The sequence below is a fragment of the Ruditapes philippinarum genome, unplaced genomic scaffold (assembly GCF_026571515.1).
Source record: "Ruditapes philippinarum isolate M1 unplaced genomic scaffold, ASM2657151v2 ctg2676_1_1_1_1, whole genome shotgun sequence".
NCBI lineage: Eukaryota > Metazoa > Mollusca > Bivalvia > Venerida > Veneridae > Ruditapes > Ruditapes philippinarum.
The window spans coordinates 27,190-51,397 of record NW_026852214.1 but is presented as its reverse complement, the minus strand read 5'-3'; the positions used below and the strand labels follow the sequence as shown (position 1 = coordinate 51,397).

At 34.1% G+C, this 24,208-nt stretch overlaps 1 protein-coding gene across 5 annotated transcripts in view; it reads left to right on the top strand.

Moving 5' to 3' along the window:
- The window catches only part of LOC132752699 (neprilysin-like), a 47,437-nt gene that overhangs the window by 1,559 nt on the left and 21,670 nt on the right, over window positions 1-24,208 (top strand). Inside the window, exons 1-7 of one of the 5 annotated variants that reach the window (XM_060743071.1) lie at window positions 9,775-10,274; window positions 14,655-14,794; window positions 19,113-19,145; window positions 21,240-21,272; window positions 22,104-22,265; window positions 23,007-23,090; window positions 23,737-23,954. In XM_060743071.1, the coding sequence (XP_060599054.1) occupies window positions 10,180-10,274; window positions 14,655-14,794; window positions 19,113-19,145; window positions 21,240-21,272; window positions 22,104-22,265; window positions 23,007-23,090; window positions 23,737-23,954 (765 nt within the window). In that variant the 5' untranslated portion in view covers window positions 9,775-10,179. Of the gene's footprint in view, window positions 1-9,774; window positions 10,275-14,654; window positions 14,795-16,230; window positions 16,342-18,616; window positions 18,702-19,112; window positions 19,146-21,239; window positions 21,273-22,103; window positions 22,266-23,006; window positions 23,091-23,736; window positions 23,955-24,208 lie in introns of those variants that run through there. The other 4 variants (XM_060743066.1, XM_060743078.1, XM_060743086.1 and 1 more) reach the window with 4 other exon arrangements.

Below are 24,208 nucleotides of genomic sequence, written 5' to 3'. Positions count from 1 at the left end.
TCATTTGAAAGACCGGTCGTGACATTTCAACATCTTGAATCTTGGGTTCAACTACACGAAGTTGAAATCCTGAGTTCTTGAAGCTGAAATCGTGAGTTCATGAAGTTGAAATGGTGAATTCATGAATTCTGTATGTTGATAACGTAACGTGGATTCATGAAATCGGGAATTCACGAAGTTAAAATTGTGAATTCACAAAGATGAAATAGGGAATTCATGAAGTTGAATTGTCCCCACCGGTCTTTCGTACGTTCAACCCCTTTGATATTTAGTATATAAAAGTAAATGTACAATACATTTTAATAAGACAGTGAAGTTCTATATGATATCATGTAGATCATATCACAACATGCAAGGAAAAACGTAAGAGTTACGATACATTAATTAATGTCACGAATGCATGATCAATCTTCTTCTGTCATACAGTTTTTATTTGCTCTTACTAAATGTTTTAATAATTATATGGCCCCGTTATTTCAATTTTCACGAAAAACTTTTTATGGTACATACTTGTATAAGAATTTAATTTTCTTAATGAATCGGTAAATCTCGGCCTATTTCGGGTAATACCGTAAATAGCCCAAAGTCGCCAAGAAAAAAATATTCGTGTGATAGTCGTGACGTCATTATTTTAAAACCCTGATTAATATATATGGCGGCTTTCATATCCGTTTTCTATTATATGAAATAAGTCAACTATGATGTTTATCACTCTAAAGATATCATAAGGATGAATCAAACGATTATATGAGCCACGTCATTACAAAACCAACATAATGGGTTTGCGACCAGCATGGATCCAGACCAGCCTGTGCATCCGCGCAGTCTGATCAGGATCCATGCTGTTCGCTAGCAGTTTCTTTACTTGTTATAGGGTCTGTAAGCGAGCAGCATGGATCCTGATCAGACTGCGCGGATGCGCAGGCTGGTCTGGATCCATGCTGGTCGCAAACCCTTTATGTTGGTTTTGTCGTGACGCGGCTCATATGTTGCGGTAAAAAAATATACAACAGCTAATGTACACACTTGTGTCCGGGTGACTACCAAGTTCATAAATTTTAATCATCCCTTTAATCTCAATTTACTGGGTGTCAATTTTAAAAATTAATAATGAACAGTTCCAAGAAAATGAAAAATAGTTCTTTTAAGATGTTCACCAGGTAAAGTAGGAGTCCAACGTATACAATTAGTCCAAAACAATTATCAGACTCATCAAAGAGACATCGAGCTATTTTCTGAACAGGCGGTGTCTTGTCAAAGAAAAATTGAGATATAAAAAATTATGTGTTTTGAAGGGTCACGTCTTAAATTTAACGGTTTGACAGTAAAGTTACATGTGTCATTCACGCTTGATTAATTAGGCTAGAATAACGTTTACGAGGGGAAAACAGACAAAAATATAGATACACCAAGTGGTTTTAAGGTAGTTCTTCTGGGCAATGCTTTCCCGCCAAAAAAAAAAAAATCTAACATCGGCAAATACCGTAATAAATCGGTCATTTCCGGAACGTTATTTTGGTATACCAACCGTTTATAACCGGAATTTAGCATATAGCGAAACAGGATGAGTTTATTGTAAATAACATTATGTCTAAGATTTTGAAAAATAACGTTCAGAAAATAACCGATTCGCTACGATATTGGCCGATGTTAGAATTTTTGGACGTGAAAGCATTACAAACTCACGGGGGAGGAAGTGTTACACGACGGATGGAGTTCTTATCGATAACTTGTTCAGGAGTTCTTGTGATAACTGCCACGGAGTTCGTCGGAAAACATCTGTATATACTACAAAAACACTCGTCAAAAATGGTTATTTTCATCGTTCAAAAATGAGTTTTAGGTGCTAAATTAAACTTTAATGATTAAGCTTGTCTTACATCTTGTATTATGTGTCAAAAACTAATTCACAGGCCACTTTTCATCGCCTCTTGCTTCAAATCTGGTAGTTTTCAGTAAAATTTCCAAATTTCTTTCCAATTCACAAGTTTTGACCGGTTTATATCTGGTCTTCATCCTTGCCAAACATAATTACCTAATTATATTGCAAAATTGCAAACATAAAGCACCGGCTAACAGATTTATACCCGATTTTTCAAATGTCCCGGAGTTCTTGTGATAAATCTAAAGATGTCACAGAGTTCTTATGATAACTTTTGTTATTGCCAGTGTGTTTCTTGCGCTAAATCACGGCACGTTTTGGCGTTTTGTTTTTTATACTCAATGAGATTGTAAATCATTATGAAATGTAGTAAGTTCATCCTTTGCGCCAAAAAATAGGATATATAATGTTAGTTTTGAGTGAATTTCAATTCAAGAGATATTATTTCTTACCCCGTTTCTTTTTCGTAGTATTTTAATGTTTCACGCAGATTTCATAGACTGAAAAAATGATTTATATGTACTGGTTTCCTAGCAGTTTCCGGCTCCTAGCAGTATTCTGGCCCTTTATCATTTTCATTCAGTCATACAGTCTATTTTTTCTCAGTTAAGCATCTTTGTTACTGCATCAATCAGAGAAACAAATACAGTAGTTATAACAGTACAGCGATTAATATGTTTCAAAGTTTTGTCTGTTGTTTTAAGTTACATTAGAGAACTTGCGACACTTACAGGGAACACCTGGGGAATTCTACTTGGAATGCCCATGCACAATAACTGAAATCCCATTATAGGTAAATCACTACTTTTAAACAATATATTTGCAGACGACACGGAAAAGTTTGGGAAGTTATATCTATTTGAAAAACCCAGCTTAACATTGCTTATTAGTACTGAATTATATTAAAAATAAAAGAGGTCCGAAAAACTGCTATGAAATGTTGAATTACTGTGAGCAAAGGTGTTACATCTCAGGCCTTTATTCCATTAAAATGTGAAATAAAAGAGCAACATTAAAATATGGTAATGATGGACAGGTACCTAACTTTGTTCTGTCAAAGTTTGCACTCTTCGGTAGACAGGTTTTTATTTTATTTGTTAAAAAGTACGATTTTGGGCCGGGAACTGCTATGAAACCATTTATGTACGTGATAAAATGCGCATTGAAATACTCAAATATGGTACATGTAGTTTCATGTATATTTTTCTGTCGATGTTTGATGAGTATTTCCCCTATGTAATGTTAGTGGAGGAAACTGCTACTTTTGCTGTTATTGATAACACAAATCAAATTGTTCGAGACTTTGAATGACTATGAACGAAATTCGATATAGTATCGGTTTTTGTTCTTCCATGAAAAATTTAATTATAAGGGTATGCTTACACAATCTTGATCAAATGTACTTTTGAAAGGGCAGTTTTAAATGGGGTTTATATAATTTATGGTTTTAGTGTTGCTTCTTACAATACATTTTTGCATAATTATCAGACAGGATTATCTACTGTTTACAACGGTGCTAGAAAAACCTGTCTTACATCCCCATGTAAGACAAGTCGCGTGTTTTAAATGACGTCATTCCCACGCACCTTGTATGAATGAATTGCGTTCTTAGAATGACGACATTTTGCCCTTGTGAATGAAGTTGTAAATTCATACGCTTCTATAAGAAAAAAAGTGCTAAAGGAAAATATTCTTTTCGTAATTTCTTTTCGATATATGATTAATTTTTAATTTGCAAGAAAAAGAATCAAACACCAGCTGTCGTAACATACTGGAATATATAGCTCATTACCACCGTAAACAGTTACCCTCGAAGCTAGATATTCTGGTCTGTACCGGCAGCTGGTGTAAGATCCTTATACTTTTACACCCACGTGGGCTTTTGTTACCATTTTAAGACACAAAATGGTTTAAATAACATGACTTTACAATATAAACTTTGTTATATATAATTATATAAGATGATAATTTGGTCTTAACGGTACTTGGGGAAAGTTCAATACAGGTAAAGTCTGCATATTGAGATTGAAAATGTCAACAGCTATATATAGTTTAATTCTATAAAAAAATGTGTATCAAGAAGCTCAGTTGGTAAATCAACGTCACAGTAACTTTTAATAATTTTCACTTTTATGTTTGAACTCTTCGCTCTGCCATGTTATCTTCACAATCTCTACGCTAAATTTATGCTTGAAAATCCCGGTACTAAAATCTCAAAGAGTAAATTTTGCCAGATGAGACCAAAGCATGTTTTGCTAGCTAACTTCTGTAACCGTACCACTTGTTTGTGTTCTCGACACCAAAACATGGCTTTAAAACTTAGAGCACTTAAACCACTTTTACCAGGGATAAGCAAGAATCCTGACACATTTATAGCTACAGATCAAGAAAAACTAAAAGAAAACCTACAAAACCTAAATGTTGAAACAATAACTTACACGGAATGGAAGAAAGTAGAAGATAAGGGAAAACAGAGATGGAAACAAATACAAACACAAGTTAAAAAGGATGCTTTTATTTGTGAATTCATGAAAAACGCAAATGATTTCTATTATCATGTACAGAGGGTTAAGACTCAGTATGCTGAAATGAGAAAGCTTAGGAATAACCTTCCAGAGGGACATGTTTTGGCGTGGATGGATTTTGCGGAAAATTTTACATGTAGTGCCTTGGAAGAAGTACAATCTGCATACTGGACCTCAGACCAGGTAACGCTGCACACGTCGGTTATCTATTTTCCAAGCAAGCATAATAAATCTCACAAAAGTATAGTTGGTGTTTCCGAAGTCCTTTCACGCAACTCGTCAATGGTATATGCAATGATTCAGCAACTGGTTCCGATGATTAAAGAACATTATTCTGGCCTGACACAAATCCATTATCTTACTGATTCCCCTACATCACAATACCGAAACAAGGCAATTTTTCAGCTTGTGTGCGACCATGCTGACGAATTTGGCGTGTCAGCTACTTGGGATTATCTAGAAGCAGGACATGGCAAAGGCCCGTGCGATGGCCTAGGCGGAAGCGTAAAAAGAGCCGCTGACATGTCTGTGCGTCAAGGCAAGGCCGTCATTCAAGGCGCAGATGACTTTTTCGCTTGGGCAAAATCCACTGAGATCACTAGTGAGGTTATTTATTATTATGTCACACAAGACAATTATGAAACAGCACATCAGCAAATTCAGAGTAAAACAACTGGTTTGAAAGTAGTACCTGGTACCATGAGAGTTCATGCCGTAGCTCCGATAAATCGCACACGCATTGCTGTTCGTGATACTTCGTGTAATTGTCAAAACTGCATCAATAGTACCGTAAACAATAAATGTGAGGGCTGGAGATATTTTGATTTGAAAGCACCAAATAAAGAACAGGAACTAGAAGATGAATCTAGTATCGTTAGAGAGCAACATATTGTTGTTCCTAAAGTTGGAACATTTGTATCTGCGATTTATGATACTAAATGGTATGTTGGATTAGTTACTGCCATTGAAGATGATGAGGTAGAGATAAACTTTATGCAACAGGCTGGTAAAGTTACAAATCGGTTTAAATGGCCAAGCATAAAAGATGAGATCTGGCTACCTGTTCGAAATATTTTGTCAGTTGTTCCAGATCCACAGCCGTCTGGGAAAACTAAAAGGTTGTATGAAGTAAACAACTCAGTTGTTGAGCTCATTGATGATTTGTTTAAGAAACGTACATGTACGCACACCTAAATAGTAAAAAAAATATTCTTAAGTAGTGCATTGTGCATTAACAGTATAATTTGAATAATGCATTTAAAGCGAAATAATGTAAGAAATGATTTGAAAAAAAAAACCCATAAAACAGTATATTTCAATTTCTGAAAGTGAAACACTAGTTGCAAATACTTTAATTTGAATACCTGTGGAATAGAAAAACGTGAGGCATATATGCTACGAGAATATAAATATGGTGTATGTAGAAATGTAGAAATTTGATGAATTTGTTTAATTGTGTTGCTTGTTGTTGTTTTAGGGTTTAATTTGGTGAAAATAATGTTTATCTATATTTGTAAAATGTAGGAAACAAAGTTGATATACCATACATGTATGTTTTATAATTAATAGTTCAAAGTTCAAAACAATGTTAACTTCCGTTACTGCAAATTATGTTTTTCTTTACTAAGTTTCCATATGCATGAGAATAGCAAACATTGCATTTATGGTTGCGTTTGTATATGGTAACAAAGATGACTACAATATAAATGTTATTGAAGTTTATTTTATTGTTAATTTACCAAATGTTTTCCATTGAAAAAAATAAACATCAAATTGAAGTTGTTTGCTTGAAATATTCCTCTATTAAATTCATTTTCATTTCATGTTTTCTAGCTACAATAGGTGAGTTGAATACCTAAGAGCTCTTAAACTTGCTTTTAGTCGTTATATCTTATAAGTAAAGTCTTGAACATGAAAATGCGTCATAAATCTTCTGGTTGTGCAGTTTAACTTCCGTTACTTTGAAAAAGTAGCATATTTTTTCAAATCAACACAACTTTAAAGTATGTTGTATTTGGTGAGTAAAATTTCCAAACATCTCTGTAAACACATTTTATGTCATGAAAATAGTGTTTTCTCCTGTTTTCGTGATCATCGATTTTCACTCATTTTTCAATTCGGAAAACAACATATTTTTCTGGAATGACTGTACTATGATGATGTTGTTGTTGTTTTTCTCCCTTTTTACACCTTGTCTGTCTTTTGTATGATCATTTAAATATACATGTATTTGGATCTTATAAATTTCTACTTCTATTTTATGTTTCTTTTTTTTATTTCATTTTTGTTTCACTCTTTATAAAGACACTTACTACATTTCTAGTGATTTTTTTTAAATTTAATTTAACATTTTAAAAATCGAACAATTTAAACACACTATGATTACGAAATATTAATAATGTCACTCTAACCAACTATTTTAGAGCAACAGTAACCTCCCTTTTGAACACTAACGCCATTTACAATGTTATCAGGGTGGTCATTTTAACTGACTCTTTTTTAAAACGCAACAGTAACCTCTCTTTTGAACCCTTACGTCATTTACAGGGAGGCCAATCTTACCGACTCTTAGTAACCTCTATTTTGAACATAAACGCTATTTGCAATGTTATCAGGGGAGGTCACTCGAATCAACTCTTTTTTTCAGTGCAACAGTTACCTACCTTTGAACCCTTATGCCATTTGTGCTGTTATCAGGGGAGGTCACTCAAATAAACTATTTTAGAGTGCAACAGTTACCTCCCTTTGAACCCGTTCACCATTTGCAATTTCATCAGGGGAGGTCACTCTAATCGACTCTTTTTTTGGTGCAACAGTTACCTCCCTTTAAACCCTTACGCCATTTGCAATGTCTTCAGGGGAGGTCATTCTAATTGACTCTTTTTTAAGCGCAGCAGTTATCTCTCTTTGAACGCTTACGCCATTAGCAATGTTACAGGGGCGATCACTCTAATCGAATTTTTTTAGCGCAACTGTCACCTCCCTTTGAACCCTTACGCCATTTGCAATGTCATAAGGGGAGGTCACTCTAATCGACTCTTTTTTTAAGCGCAACAGTTACCTCCATTTGAACGCTTACGCCATTTGCAATGTAATCAGGGAAGGTCACTCTAATCAATTATTTTTGAGCGCAACAGGTACCTCCCTTTTGAACCCTTACGTCATTTGCAATGTTTTCAGGAGAGGTCACTCAAATCAACTTCTTTTCTGAGCGCAACAGTTACCTCCCTTCAAACCCTTACCCGTAATAGGGAACGCAGCTTCTCATACATAGTTTATTAATTATTTTATTCAAATAAGACATATTCAATAAATATTTCTTTGGTTTCAATAAATTTCTGGGATTAAAATATTTTACTCAAGGATGACCTAAGTACATCTTTAAATTTCAGATACTTAAGTTCTGTTTAACCATGCCTTCTCTTACACATTATAAGGTCTATATTGTCATGTATCATACAGATGATTTTACGCTGTTTTAACGATCGAGTTATAGATTTTGTCAAACATTAGTTTTCAACTTTGTCCACTTTACCGTTTACTCATGCGAATAAAAATAACGAACTTATCTGGTATTATCAGTTATATATACAAAGTTTATAATGTTCATGTATTTTACATATTTATGAAGTATCTATTTAACCGCTTACGATTAAATGGCTTGTTTATAATAAATGTTTGCCAAAGTATTTTAGATAAGAAGGCTCTCTTTTGGTTCTTTTTTCGGATTTATGGTTTCTTTCGTTATTTCCAAAGGTGTTGCAAATCTGTTGATTCGGGTATTTCGTATCAACAAAACGTTATCATTTATAAAACTTTATAAAATTTCGATTGGAACCAACTTCAATAACTTAAATGCTTTTCTTTGAGCCTAAAAGACATTCACAATAATAGGGGAAAAAAAGAACTACATGACGGTAAAAATGAACTGAGACGAAAAAAATGAGTACGAAATAAATTGTTTTGTCAATCGTAACAACTCGGCAATCTCCGTCAAGTTCGGTGACGAGTTGTTCCGATTGTTGTTTTGTTCTTTGCCTTACTTTTAAAGGATTAACTTCAGACTTAAGATTATGTTTCTATTAGAATACTAAAGTTGCATTTGCCAAAATAAGCACATAATTTTAATATTTCAAAAATTTAACGTAAAATTCAGTGCTAGGCTCAACATCGTAATTTTTATGATTCTTTTTCCATGTTTTCTAAGATACGATATGCAAATAAACATGTTTTAGTTCGGCCGAGTATCTTTTTTTAAAGATACTTCTTGCTTTTTTTCTCTTTTTTTTCAAGCACACAACCATGACAAGTTTATTAAAATAAAACCAGGCACTGAACATTATTCTATCAAAGAAATACAAATAGCATTATGTCGCCATTTATTAATATATGCATCAATATTTAACAACATTTTCTCATATTCATTTGTAAGTTAATCGGAGGGAGGTTAAACTGAATCCTAATGATTCATCATAACCCTCCGATTAACTTACAGAACAAGATACAGTTACACAAAATGAATATGAGAAAATGTTGTTTTATTGGTGCTTATATTAATAAATGCTCTTTATATTTCTTTCAGAGAATAATGTTTAGTGCTTGATTTTATTTTTATAATCTAACAGTTGTCATTGTAAACAAATATTTGTCATTTAGTGAATGACATATATTTGTTTACATTGACAAATGTCCGTTTTTTAGAAAGGGCGACAACCAAGATTAGCGGCGATGTCTATACGCCGTATTTCCGGCATAGTTACTTGAATGCTGCTCCCCGTTATGCGATTGCAAAAGGCCTTCGAATCAATAATTTCAATATATCAAGCGCATGACTTTTTGGCATACAGGCCAAATCGTCATTTTTTGTGTGTTTACTGGGCCTGTATGTATTTCGCATAGGTAAAACCGGGATATAACAGGAGCGCGTGGCTATGTTAATACATGGGCTTGGTCCCGTTATAACATGGGCAAAAGAGGGAAAATTAGCCGATTTATGCTATAATCTCTATTATAATATATATAGTTAAAGTGACGTTACGGTAACGTTCTTATAATAGAGCCGTAAAACGTAACCGAGATTAAGGCATCTACATATTTTACGATTTACATAAATAGATCTATATATTCCATGTAAAAAATAAACATCCGTGTTGATTTGAAGGATAAATATGCAGTGCTCAGAATTCCAATATTTACATAGCATCATATTAACATCATTTACATCAGCAATTTGTTTCAATTAACAGCTTTTTTCCCTTGCATAATCAATAATTCTCGGCGCTTGTTCATTGTTTCATTTCTCCTGGCCTATGTTATTGGAAATCGTTCATTACTTTCCCAATAGGATCGGAGTTAGAAATGAGTGATGAACTGAAAGATTAAACGCTTGAACATGAAACATAGTATGTCTAGAAATTAATATAAAACAGAAAAATCATTAAGGTGCATAAATTCGCAGGATCACAGCACGCGGTCTTTCGTTTAGTTCTCCTGCAAATTTCGGTTAAGATATTTTCGCTATCTGATCCTGAAGGATATATTATACATGTATATATTTTGAAATATCGGTTCTAGAACTCTGTTAAAATCGATAATTTACGAACAATATTTTGTACAGTGTATTGCAACGAACATTGATTTTCATGAATAACCCCCGAGGCTTATCCGTGTTTTAAATTTAGAACAAGTTTAAAGCGTTCTACTTCAAACAGTTCAATTGTGAATTGTGTTAGTTTATATAGTTTTAAAAAAAAGACATGATAAAATACGTAAATGAGATTGAGACGGAATGACGCTTCCAATACGAGGTTACGTAAAAATAAACAAGGACATTGTAGTGAAATGGACGATTTGGAATGCTTTGTTGTGTAAGTAGGAATTTCTATTTATAAATTAACCTTAACATCGACTATTTAACAGTTCAAAGTTCGATCGATACGCTACTATTAATAGGTATTTATCAACCTAATAAATTCATTTTTGCTGCAAGTACATATTGTTTAGTTCACATAGTATTTATTTTAGTTTAAAAAGAGAGTAAAAAGTGAATGATTTAAAAGGTGTTATAAGACAAGCCGGTTGATGCGTCGTAAAAAATTATGTATTTTTATTGCTACAAAATTTACGACAATTAAATATAGGAATGTCATGAATGTAAAAATTTAAAGGTCAAACAAAGTTTAGAAACCAGGGAACCGAGACATCAATATATGCACCTCTAGATCTGTTTTTGTTTGTAAATTTCTTATGAGAAGTTGCTTATAGATACTATCCCTATTACTGTTACGTGAACGTGAAACTGTTGACCATCGGCTTTAAGAACCGAAAAACTGAACTAAACTGTACTAGGGCTCGAATAGCTAGGTGGATAAGGTGTCTGCCTGTCGTGTCGATTCGAGCACCACAGTAGTCACGGTCACGCCTTTCCTTAACGTCAGCAGTACTGGTCGGATCGAGGATGTGTACACGTGATTTTTTTTCAAACGAATTTCAAGCATACATTACAAGCGACATTAAATTTAGAAAAAAACCTATAAAACCGCCTTTAACAATATATCCGGTAACACTGAAAAAGAAATCGTATATTATAGTGTCATATTTTTTTGTCAGTGACGGGTTGTTTCAGGAATCCACGGTCAAAATGTACGTATTTGTGACAATAACAAACTTAAGGTTACTATTAATGTGTATATACATACGTATACACAATGAATAAATATGATATATATACATGCCCTACTTAGAGACACCTAGTATACAGTACTAATATAGATTTTCTGACACAATTGATTAAAGCAGGACGCCCCTACATTCATGAAAATTTTGAAACTGTATTAAAAAGTAAAATTCTGATAAGTTAACACAGAAATTAATGTTCACATTGCAAACAGCACTTACAACCAATGTAAATTACCAAAAAGGAGTCAAAATAGGCAAAAAATTGCCCTTACTAACGCAGTAAAAATATGGTAAAAATACTGCAAAATCGGTCATTAACGTACATAACATGGACATTATATCTTTTATCTTGAATCTTTTTACTTTTCTTAAAATCTCAATACTTTTTCTCAAGTTTGATTTTCTTGAAAAAATATTTTAGCTAATCTACAGGCCTGCAGCTTTAACGTACTATTGTTTTTTGTACTGAAATCGGATATTATCTTAAGATACGCGCAAACCCGTAAATGTACACTTCATTTAAGATATGAATATGTTTTACTCCTCTTTATTTCTTTACTATAATAGTTTGATTGAAAATGCATTCAGACTTAATGTAATCCTTACACCCATGATGCATCGGCGTATCGTTTAGTCGCCTCGCTCCAGCGTTTTGAGTGTACCAAAAGTCGTCGATATGAAGAAAAATTAACGCAACTAAACAGCGTGATAATCAGATCAACATCTATTTTTATTTGTTTGGGTCGTCAGACCAAACAAATAATGGTAACAAAATTTCAGAGTCGAATGCTGTTAATTGCAAATGCCTAAAGTAGTCCACTTTTTTTGAAGCGGTTACTTCCCTTTATATGTACACTAACGCCGAAAATTCAGGGGAGATCAATGCGTAAAGATTGTCAAATGGCAGGCGCGTGTATTTTCAAGCAAAGTAGTTTCCGAATGGCCGAAGCTTTCTAATATTGTTTCATTCTTTATATAGTCTGATTTTATTGACCTGTCAATTTTGAATACATTATAGCACTCATTTAAATATTCGATTTCACTTCGGTTCTGTCCGTGTAGTTTACGAGAATTAATATGGAGTAAAAAATAAATATTTTGAAAAGTCACACCAGCTTAATGCATATGCCTGTCAAATCTGCGATAGCACAGACGGTAGAGTAATTGTCTAATAAACTGGGGGCCTGAAGTTCGATCCCTACTTTTGTTTGCCGTTGTTTTAAGGCCAACTCTTTTTTTATTTTTGCAGTATACTTTCATGAGAATGGCCGAGTGCTTCCAATATTGTCTACACATATATGAATCAACTAAGAAATATTGTCTCAATTTGTTTTGTGTTTAACGCCATTGAAACGACATTTTCTAATTTTAATCCGAATTCATTATAAATTTTAATTATGAAAAGATGTTATTTAAAAGGAGTTTAATTGCTTAATATATTAAATCAAAACAAACAACATAGCAAGCAATTATAGTTCCGATAATATTGAATATAGTTATAAGGAGAAGATAAAAAAAAACCCTAAAAACATTGGAGGTACGCGGTCTCGATCTCACAACACGTAGGACACTTAGAAATCATAAACCTGTAGCTTACCCTATTTCGCTATACCGCACAGTACAATTGCTCCATAGGCACAAATTATATTTAATCAAATCTCACCGAGTACATCTCACGGAAATTACCGAAAATCTTTCGAAGATTAATATATTGTGTGCATTGACCGTGTAATTAGTATGGAATTGACAGGTTAATAAAACCAAACAATAGATATACATGCTTATAGTAAGCTCCATGATTATTTACATCTGTGTTAGCGTCGAAATAATAAGAGTTACAAATCCTAATTTAGAATAATATGGTTTTCTTCCGGCCTATAATATACATATCCACCTTGGCCGAGGGGTTTGCACGCTCGCTAATGAATCGAGAGATCTGGAGTTCAAATCTCAGTTGAGGCAACTCATTTTTTTAAAAACAATTTAAGTCAAATAAACATTAAATTGACTATCAGTGTTGCAATTAGTCTTATAGCCAATTTACTACAGTTCAAACACTGGAAAGCATTGGTGGCACTTTACAAAAACAAATTGGTTTATAATTTCACAACCTTCACCTTTCTGACATTCTGAGACCCAAACAAATTTAGCGCCATCTGTGCTTTGATTATGATATTTGGGACTATACACAAGTCTAACGGGAAGTCTCGACGAAACTATACGCTGCAGCTACAAGACGACACCACGAAAGCGACGAGACGATCGAAGCGCGAAAGCGACACGACGATGCGTTAAAGCGTTGAAACGGTAAAGCGTTGACACGACCATCCGATGTGCCGAAGCGAAGAGGCGATCCACCGAAGTGTCGACTCGATAATTCGAAGACCCGATAAGTCCATATGCCGGCGCGAAATGAGGCAACGAATCGATATGACGAGGCTCCAAAGCAACAAGACGATAACGCGTTGACACAACGGAATGATGCACGATGCGCCGAAGTGACGATGCGGTAAAACGATGAAATAGAGCGACGAGATGGTAAGAGGACACGGTATTAATTTTCCGTTTTCATATCGTACCGTCGCTTTGGTATTTCGTCGCTCCGTCGCTTTCGGCGGTCTGGGTTCGATATAGGTCGCCGATACGAATAAGAAACAATGGCACAAACGGTACACCGTACAACACCGATATAAGTTTTAAAGGCGCGTTATTATTACCATCACAAGTAACACTTACATGGTTTAAAGAGTTATGATTCAAACATATCATACATGTACATGTTAAGTATTTTTGTGCAGAAAAATATGTAAAAGATAATGCGCATTTTTAACTGTATATGTTCTTAACTTCTTAACCTACCACTGATGTAAATTGAATCCGAACTACAGATCTTCCATATAGTTACCAATACAGGCCTATCCCCACCATAGCTTATAGTATGATGTGCATGACACCGTGAATATTGAGTTAATCGATGTTTTTTAGATTAAATATTCGATCAACATTCTTATTTTGCGATGATTTATTTTGTGTGTTTGTTTTGCGTAATTATTGAGGATTAGGACGAAAGTTAACCATAATTCTTTGCATACTACATTTTTCTTTAGTAGTTCTTATATTATGACCGTTTCAACTCCCTTCGTCGGCCCAAGAACAGCAATGTAAATTTTAAACAGTTATCACTTATTAGTCAGTCATAATAACAACAACAGCAACAACAACAACTGAAGCAAAAACAAATTTATCGACAGCACCAGCAGCTATAACAACAACAACAAAAATCCTAAAATGTACTTCATTTCAGAACTATGACCAGAATACTGATAATCTATAAAAGCAAACACCAGCTTTGACGGTTCATTAGAAGATATTGTTGTCTATCCATATGTGCACGAATACCTATTCTAGCTAGGAAAAAATACATGTACATGTAGTAAATATATATTAATAATTATTAATAGATATTAATAATTTCATGTTATGTGCGATTGCTGACCGATTTTGAAGTTTTTTCACCATAATTTTACTGCCTTACTATTCAGGAAGAGTTAACTTTTATTTATTTGCAGCACCGAGCAGTTGGCCACCAGTAGGAAATACAAGTTATGTAAAGGAAGAGTTAAAACCATCTTGCTTGCCTTCTTTATTGCATCAACGATCGCCCTAGCTCTCGCAGTCATCGTCATTTTAATCAAACATAGCGACACAAGTAAGTGGGTTTTTAGACATTTTTTGAATCACGTGCAAACACGTGCGATACCATTCTTGCTCGCCCTTGCTTACCTCCACCAACCTATAAATAGATATTCTTCTGTTTATTACTCTGTTAGTTTATGACGTTCTTTGACTTTATGTAAACGGTTGTTATGACGATTGTCCTTCCCCGCATCGGGTTCGAATCCCACAAGGGAAATTGCCTACTTTATTTGAAGAAAACGTCCAGTGGATGGTTCTAATCAGGTTCCTTTCCGTGACTGAAATAATGCATGAAGATCTTTCTCCATCCATTAAGCTGGAAAGTCGCAATATCACTGATACAGTGACGATGTATACATACCTTAAAACCTGTCGAGAATACAAAATGTTTACATCATTATTGCATCTGATTGTCCTGGTGAGTTTTATAGTCAGTATGCCTCATAAATAAATAACTTTTTACTTCTTCAGAAAAGGCAAATATGAATTTAATTATGTTTAAATAATGGTTTTAGAGAAATGTTGGATGCTTTTTTACCTAAAAACGTAGCGATTAATGTGAAATGATTTCTCATAAAAGTAGCAAAATGTAAACAAAATAGTATTTTGACTTCTATACAAAATATTAATTCCCAATAAATGCAGTTATTGCCAAAAAGCAAAAGATGAAAAAGATGGTTCCGGTAATTGGCTAAAAAGTTGCATTTTGGATACTATGAAAGTACATCAAAATTAAAAAAAGCTTTTGAGTAATATAAATAAAAGCATTTCAGAGATAGGCTGAGCCTTTAAACTAAGAAATGACAGAAACAGTGTCAAATCTACATTGATTCAAACATGATTTGATGAGCATTAGTTTAAAACCAGTAAAACCTGTTATGAGTTGAACACAGTTTGATCCGTTATGCTTTAAACACAAATGAGCCGCGTCACGACAAAACCAACATAATGGGTTTGCGACCAGCATGGATCCAGACCAGCCTGCGCATCCGCGCAGTCTGATCAGGATCCATGTTGTTCGCTATCAGTTTCTCCACTTGTTATAGAGTTTGTAAGCGAACAGCATGGATCCTGATCAGACTGCGCGGATGCGCAGGCTGGTCTGGATCCATGCTGGTCGCAAACCCATTATGTTGGTTTTGTCGTGACGCGGCTCAAATAGGTTTGCGTTGATAAACACAGGTAGATAATAATTAATGACATTGGAAAGGGACAGTAATCACTTATTTTCGCTCCTTAAAAAAAGAAAAAAAGTATAATAATAAATAGTTATCGTCAGATGCCGACAAGGTTGTAACTCACAACCCAATAATATTCACGTTTTCTTATTCTGTTGAAATGCACATTGCATTTATACTTGTATAATTTAGTGTTGCTAGACCTCTAAGAAATCAGACAAAAAATTGGCGAGTCTTTATCAGTCGTTGATCTGATTATCAACCTTTATATGTCACTGTCGCGCACATGTCTTGTCATTCCATTCTTACACCTGAAAGATGTTACGATTAGTACTGCTTGTAACACTGTTAGCAGTATGCAATGGCTTCATCTTAGACGGAAGTGAGTTGTGTTGTTTTTATCTTTTGATGTTGGAAAGCTGGAATTATTACAAATTTAAAGTACATTATTTTTCATATTTTACACTGCTTTTATTCACTTTATTAGAAATCGTAACATCTTCATACGCGGAAAGCGGATTTTAGGAATGACCTCCGTCTGTCAGTCCGTACGCCCGTCCGTCCGTAACACTTTCGTGTCCGCTCCATAACTTTTAAACCGCTGAATTTTTTTTGAAATAACTTGACACAAGTGATCACCATAATGATACGATGTGCAGAGCGCAAAAATCTGGTTGATATCCCCAAGGTCAATGTCACACTTACAGGTCAAATGTTAAAAAATCTTCAATTCATAATAAAAAGTCTACATTTCGTGGCCGCACTATAACTTTTTAACCGCTGAAATTTTTAAATATAACTTGGCACAAGTGATCATCATAATGATACGATGTGCAGAGCGCACAAATTGGGTTGATATCCCCAAGGTCAAGGTCACACTTGCAGGTCAAATGTTAAAAAATCTTCATTTCATAATAAAAAGTCTACATTTCGTGGCCGCACTATAACTTTTTAACCGCTGAAATTTTTAAATATAACTTGGCACAAGTGATCATCATAATGATACGATGTTCAGAGCGCAAAAATTGGGTTGATATCCCCAAGGTCAAGGTCACACTTAAAAGTGAAATGTTAAAAAATCTTCATATCATAATAAAAAGTTTTCATTTCGTGGCCGCTCAATAACTTTTTAACCGCTGAAATTTTAAATATAACTTGGCACAAGTGATCACCATAATGAGACAATGTGCACAGCGCAAAAATTGGTTTGCTACCCTCAAGGTCAAGGTCACACTTAAAGGTCAAATGTTAAAAAGTCTTCATTTCATAATAAAAAGTCTACATTTCGTTTCTGCTCCATATTTTTTCCGATGATTTTTTAAAATATAACTTGGCACAAGTCATCACCATAATGAGACAATGTGCAGAGCGCAAAAATTGGGTTGCTATCCCCAAGGTCAAGGTATCACTTAAAACTAAAAACAAATTTGAAATAACTTGGTACAAGTGATCACCATAATGAGAAGATGTGCAGAGCGCAAACATTTGGTTACTACCCCAAGGTCAAGGTCACACTTTAATGTCAAATGTTAAAAAATCTTCATTTCATAATAAAAAGTCTACATATTCTGTCCGCTCCATAACTTTTTTACCGCTGATTTTTTTTTAAATTACTTGGCACGAGTGATCACCATAATGACATGATGTGCAGAGCGCAAAAATTGGGTTGCTACCCCCAAGGTCAAGGTCACACTTAAAGGTCAAATGTTAAAAAGTCTTCATTTCATAATAAAAAGTGTACATTTTGTGTCCGCTCTATCACTTTTAAACCGCTGATTTTTTTTAAAAAATAACTTGGCACAACTGATCACAATTATAAAAACATGTGCAAAGGGCAATAATTGAATTACTACCTCCAAGGTCACACTTACATGTCAAATGTTAGAAAGTCTACATTTCGTGTCCGTCCGAAACATTTAAACCGCTGCAATGTTTTTATGATGACTTGTAAGAAATGATTACCATTATGACACCATTGGCAGAGCACAATTATCAAGTCACAACCCTGAAGGTCAGGGTCAAACTTAAAGGTCCAATGTAAAACACCTATTCATGTCAGCTCTATAACTTATTGACAATTTAAAGGTTTTAAAATTACTTTGCACAAATGATCCCCGCCTTGACACAATCTGCAGATCACAACACCCAAGGTCAAGGTTAAATGTTCTCCATAACTTTTTGACTTTATGGAAGATTTTAAATAACTTGGCACAAATAATCACCATCGTTAGACTATGTGCTTATGATATGCATGGCACAACATCAAGGTCATTGTTGGTAAAAGGTGAAGAAGTACACATTCATGTTCAGTGCGGAAGGAGATTTAACTGTCCTCCAGACTGCCTTGTTCAGACTATTGCTAGAAGACGCCTGCCAAATAACACATCCTGTGAAAGAATGATGTACAAAATCAGAAAATAAACATACATGTCATTGATTAGAACTAAAGTAAGGATGATAAATAAGAAAAGTTACTTATTAGCACTAAGCGCTAATAGAAGGATTTTGTGCATACGTGTATGATTTGATTATGTACATATCTCTGTTGCTAGAGTATTTAGGTATTCTAACGTTCTGAAATATACAATGATAAAGCACTATGACATTATATCGCCCTTGACTTAAAGCTCACTTTCGAATCTGGTACTCTAGCTGACCAGAAGGTGCCCATTTTAAACATGATCAATTATATAATTTTGATCTTGTCATTTGCATTATGCCATGGATTTCTTTTGTTTGACAGTAAGTGCTTAGGTCAAGTAATTTCTTGACTATTTTCATCATTTGAATGAGTTTAATTATGTACTAAGTTGTCACTCAAAGTTGCAGCATAACTTGGTTTTTTTCGTTGGTAGATCTTTTATTTTATGACACTGAACGAGATTATGGTGGCTGATTTGTGCCATTTGTGTTTTCGCCCCGCGACCCCACCAGGGGTGCGGAGTGAAAACACGAATGGCACAAATCAGCCACCATACGAGATTCTTAATCGAAGTGAACGGTACAGAGGCGTGTCAGACTGCATGGATATAAACGCTGGTCTGGATTTATACTGGATCACCAGGGTAATGGTTAAGTGACACACACATATCGCCGTGTACACACATGCTACAATCTATTATTTCACTTAATGGTATTAATTAACTTTTTCAGATCCGAAAGGTCCAAACACACAAAGTGCAGATGGTAAGTCAGCCCAATTTTAATCTTTTCTTTCTTTCATTTTTTGATAAAAAATGATATATCTTTAAAAAAAATCCTGCTTATGTCAGCAAAATTTGGTAAGAACCATTGTGTAATAGAAGTTAAGAAAGGATCGCTGTATTTATCCCCTGTAAAAGTTGGAAATCCATCACTTGTGTTACAGGCATATTTCTAAGATTTTGTTCACCACACTCAAAAATCAAATTCATTTTAATTTTGTTTCTATTTCCATTTTTAATATACTCAAGCAAGTTGAAGATGAAACAGACAAATAGCACGGTATAATGAATGACTTACACGATATAATAAATGACGTACACGACATGATGGTAAACATAAACTCTATGATGGAAGACATACACGATATGATGGTTGACATACACGATATAATGAATGACTTACACGATATGATGGTAAACATGCACTCTATGATGATTGACATACACGATATGATGGTTGGCAAACACGATATAATGAATGACGTACACGATATGAAGGCTCGGGTTATATTTACAAATAGCCGTTTATATACGGCCATATAACCTGTCAACACTCTTTATAACGAATTTATAATACAGCAAGCATCACTTTTAGAGAAAAGAGTAAGATTTCTTCATGAATCGACAGCAGCCGTGTATATAAAACTATATAAACGACACGATTATTCAATGAAAACTGACGTTACAAACGTGCAGTATTATAATGAATGACGTACACGATATGAAGGTTATGCTGGTTGACGTACGCGATATGATGATTGACGTACACGATATTATGAATGACGTACACGATAATATTATGATGGTAAACATGCATTCTATACTAGACATTCTAGACATACACGGTATGATGGTTGGCAAACACGATATTATGGTTGACATACATTACACGATATGGCATCCCTAGGTCCTAGAACTTAACTTATGCTACAAAGCAAATGAAAACATTAACTACTAAAGCGTTATTATGAAGTCGTAAATAGGGGACATAAAGTATTTTTGCTTTACCAAAAGGATCGAAAGGACAGTCATATATGCAGTTGAAACGTTAACTAAAAATCACTCCCTCAAAAAAGAATGAAACGTTGACAAAATTTATTATCAGAAATATTTAGATCAGCAGAACTGAAAAAAATATAAGAAAAACATGCATGATATCTTTACGACAATTTCTGACTCAAAATTGATCCCTCAAATGCACAGAAGTAGTTGGGATAAGTGCTATGTAAACATCTTAATGGTTGCTATCATTATCTATATGTTAGCCTTAGCCATAAAGTTTGTAGGAACGGCTGAATGTTAGCACAGATATAGTTACTTCCTGTATAGTGACCCGTATTCCCTATCAGTAGGCATTACGAAATTAAGATATCAGCAAATTTAATTGAGACACTTAGATAGACATAATTTTGCAAACAATTTATATATGGACGCAATGACCTACCTTTTTGTGCATGAGTTTTTATTGATAATCTTTGTCGTCAAGGAAACGATATGATAAACCATAGCTTAGACTAAATGAGCTTAATTATTTTTTAACCATTTATTCTTTTATCGACAGCGATATATAAGCGATATCAAGCGACGTCATTTTAATGTTAACGGCGACGATACAATATAGTAGCTCTGTCGATAATGGATGATGATATAATATCGGTAATAGTTATCCGTAAAAAACGATGATACATTTATATGTAAATGATAAATATAATGATTTATCATACAGAACATCATTATAAGTGACAAAACGGCATTAACAATATAATTATGACAATAACGATAATTAACAGCAAATAAAGGGCGAACCACGGCATTTAAAATGTTTTCTTTTCGATTTTCGTGATGGATGGGCAACATTGTTGAAAACTTAAAAATACGCCCCGAAAACACAATAATGCGACATCACATACATGTACAATATAATTCCAACGTCTGTATCAGTAAAGTCGGAGCCTTTAAAATACACGAGAAAGTACCCTTTATCTCCAAAAAAGCAACACTTACCGAGTAAAAAAAATATTCACGGAATAAATTGGTAATATATGTATTTCGACTATAGGTCATACTCTTCTTTCAGGTGTGTGCCTCACTCCGGGATGTGTCATTGCAGGTAATTGACATTTTCATTTTTAAGACAGACGATTAAAGCTGCATGGCCCCAGGTTAGCCAAAATATTTCAAGAAAATCAAACTTGAGAAAAAATGTACCAAGAGTTTGAGAAATATAAAAAGATTCTCGGATCATGTTATGATTTACATAGTATATACGATTTATGACTGCTTATGCAGTATTGACAGCATAATTTCTACTGCGTGACTTACGCAGCAAGGGCTATTTTTGGCAATTATAACCTCTTTTTGGTAATTTAGGTGGATAGTAAGAGCCATTTGCAATGTGTAAATTACTTTTGGCTCACTTCATAATATTTCAATTTCAAAATTTTCATAAAAAAAATTGCATGATTCTGGAGGCATGCTGCTAGTAAATGATATATAGTTTACAACGTTGAAAATATATAGATGAAAGCACACACTCTAATAACGTTCAAATTTACAAGTTTCATTTTCTTATGGATTGGTATTTTTATGTTTTAAGTGGTAACGTTATTATAAATCGGTTCTTTTTATATAAAAAATAAAAAAAAATATTTAGTGCTCGCCAATTTTTTTAAGCCAATCACCGACGAGGATTTTTCAAATTTTCAGGTTACAAATCTTAATAGAACAGATTTTATATAAACTGGACGTTTTATATTATAAAACGCAAGTGGGCGGAGCACTAAGCCGGTTAGAGTGCATATTGGATGTTCTTCGTAAATAAGAAAGCTACAGTCGCTTCGCAAGCTCCGCTCCTTTTTAGCTTTCTTATTCACGAAGAACACCCACTATGCACTCTAACCTATACATAAACACAATAGTTTTAAATAATTGCATGTTTCAGCTGCACGTGTCATGAGCGCAATGGACATGAATGTAAACCCATGTGACGACTTTTACAATTTCGCCTGTGGCACGTGGGTACGACAGCACGTGATTCCAGAAGACAAAAGTTCATTCGGGACATTTACAAAACTCAGGGATGACGTATCTGTGATATCAAAATGTACGTATTTCCTGTACTTTTGCATATGTTTGTAATTTCATTTATAAGACTTCTCTACCAAACCCCTGAAGGGAACTTGGGAATAGCAGAGATATTAAGCCGAGGGTTACATTCAAACTGTCCCCACACTGCCAAATCCATTTCAAATGACTAGAGCATAATCACCTCTGTCACACCACACCTTATAAAACATATGTTTTCAGATAGTTCTAAATCAAGATATAATTCTTTCTAGAACATGTTCAATTTTTCTCCGTTCTTTTTTAAAAGTATCATTGATGACGGGGTTAGTTTACTTCATTGTTTATTGTTATATTTTGCCGATTATCTTTTTTTAAGCCATGTTGATTATCTATATTCCTCCCGTTCATTCGTCACCGTCTGTTTACCTTCTCTTATTATACCGGCTTATTTTCCCCCCGCAATCAATTTCCACATTTTCTCATTCTATATTTTTCGTTTTCTCCTTTCTATCATCCGCTTCCTCCTTTTCATCATCGCAATCATCATCATCATTATCATCACCAACAATATTAAATTTACAATAAAATTTATGATGATAAAGATAAAAATGAAATAAAAACGAAAAGGAAATTAAATTAAGAAAGCAAGCCATTGATTCTAGTTCATATATATGTAATAATTAAAGTTTGTTATTTACAAGTTGTCGACTATCTGTGTTGGCAACACAGCATACTTGTATCTGTTAATAATTTAAGTCATGCTTTATTGTTCTTGCAGCTGTTTTAGAGGCTTCAAATAAGGCAGATGATGCAGAAGCTATAAAGAAGTCAAGAAATTACTACAAAGCCTGTATAAATGAAGGTAATTAATATCCCGAACAAACATTTTCCTTGAAACAAATCCACTTTATGGCATTAGGTTTTCCGGCATGTTTGCAAGTTTTGAAATGATGTGTTGTTGAATTTGAGCTAGTTGCATACATTGAGATTTAAATGTAGAGGACAAAATATATATTTTTCAAAAAATTAATTGATGATATTTAAAATTTTACTAAAAAACCAAAGAATTTTATTCCATTTTCAATGTACGTATGGGTAAAAAAAAACACCGAAGACGTTCCAGTTGTTCTGATTACGTTCAGTGTACTTTCGTCTGTACCAACTACTAAATATAGAAATTAATCTCACAAATACATGATATATGGTTGCGAGTTAAGAATAATACTGACTTTTTACTTTGAATTACAGTAAACTCCGTTTAAAACGATATTCGGAGGACCGCCGAATTTATATCGCAATATCCGACAGGCAACCAATTTGAAACCGCGGCAACAGCAATGTTATAAGCGGTTTATCGTTATAAGCGGTATTTCGTTATAAGCGGTATTTTGTTATAAGCGATATCGTTATAAGCAGAGTTTACTGTATCTTACAGTGTTCTTGCTAGCCTACTAATGCACAGCTCAGTACTTTAGCTGTTTTCAGGTCGTAATTATTTTGTTTTCAAGATAAAATTGAAGAGCTTGGCTTGACATACATTCAAAAGTACATGGATGGGTTCGGTGGTTGGCCAGTTCTCGGATCAAACCCTGGAGGAAACTGGAATTCTAGCGACTATAACATAGAAGATCTACTCATTTACTCTAGGAAGGGAACTAATTACTTACCTCTGATTGATGTAGGTGTAACACAGGACGACAAACACCCCACGAAGCATATACTTTATGTGAGTATGTTTTATATATAAAATGTAATTTAGAGAATAATTGTTAATAACTTATTCCTAATTTACAAAGATTCTTATTTATAACTTATTCTTAATTAACAAAACAGTAAAGAATGGTATCAATACAAAGAAAGTCTGTGCCTTATAAAGTAATAGAAAAAGCATCAAAACACGAGGTTATCTTTGTACGAGAGGGCGTAGCTCCCGAGTATAAATCAGATTGCCGATGTGTTGATATTCATCTTCTTTTGTAT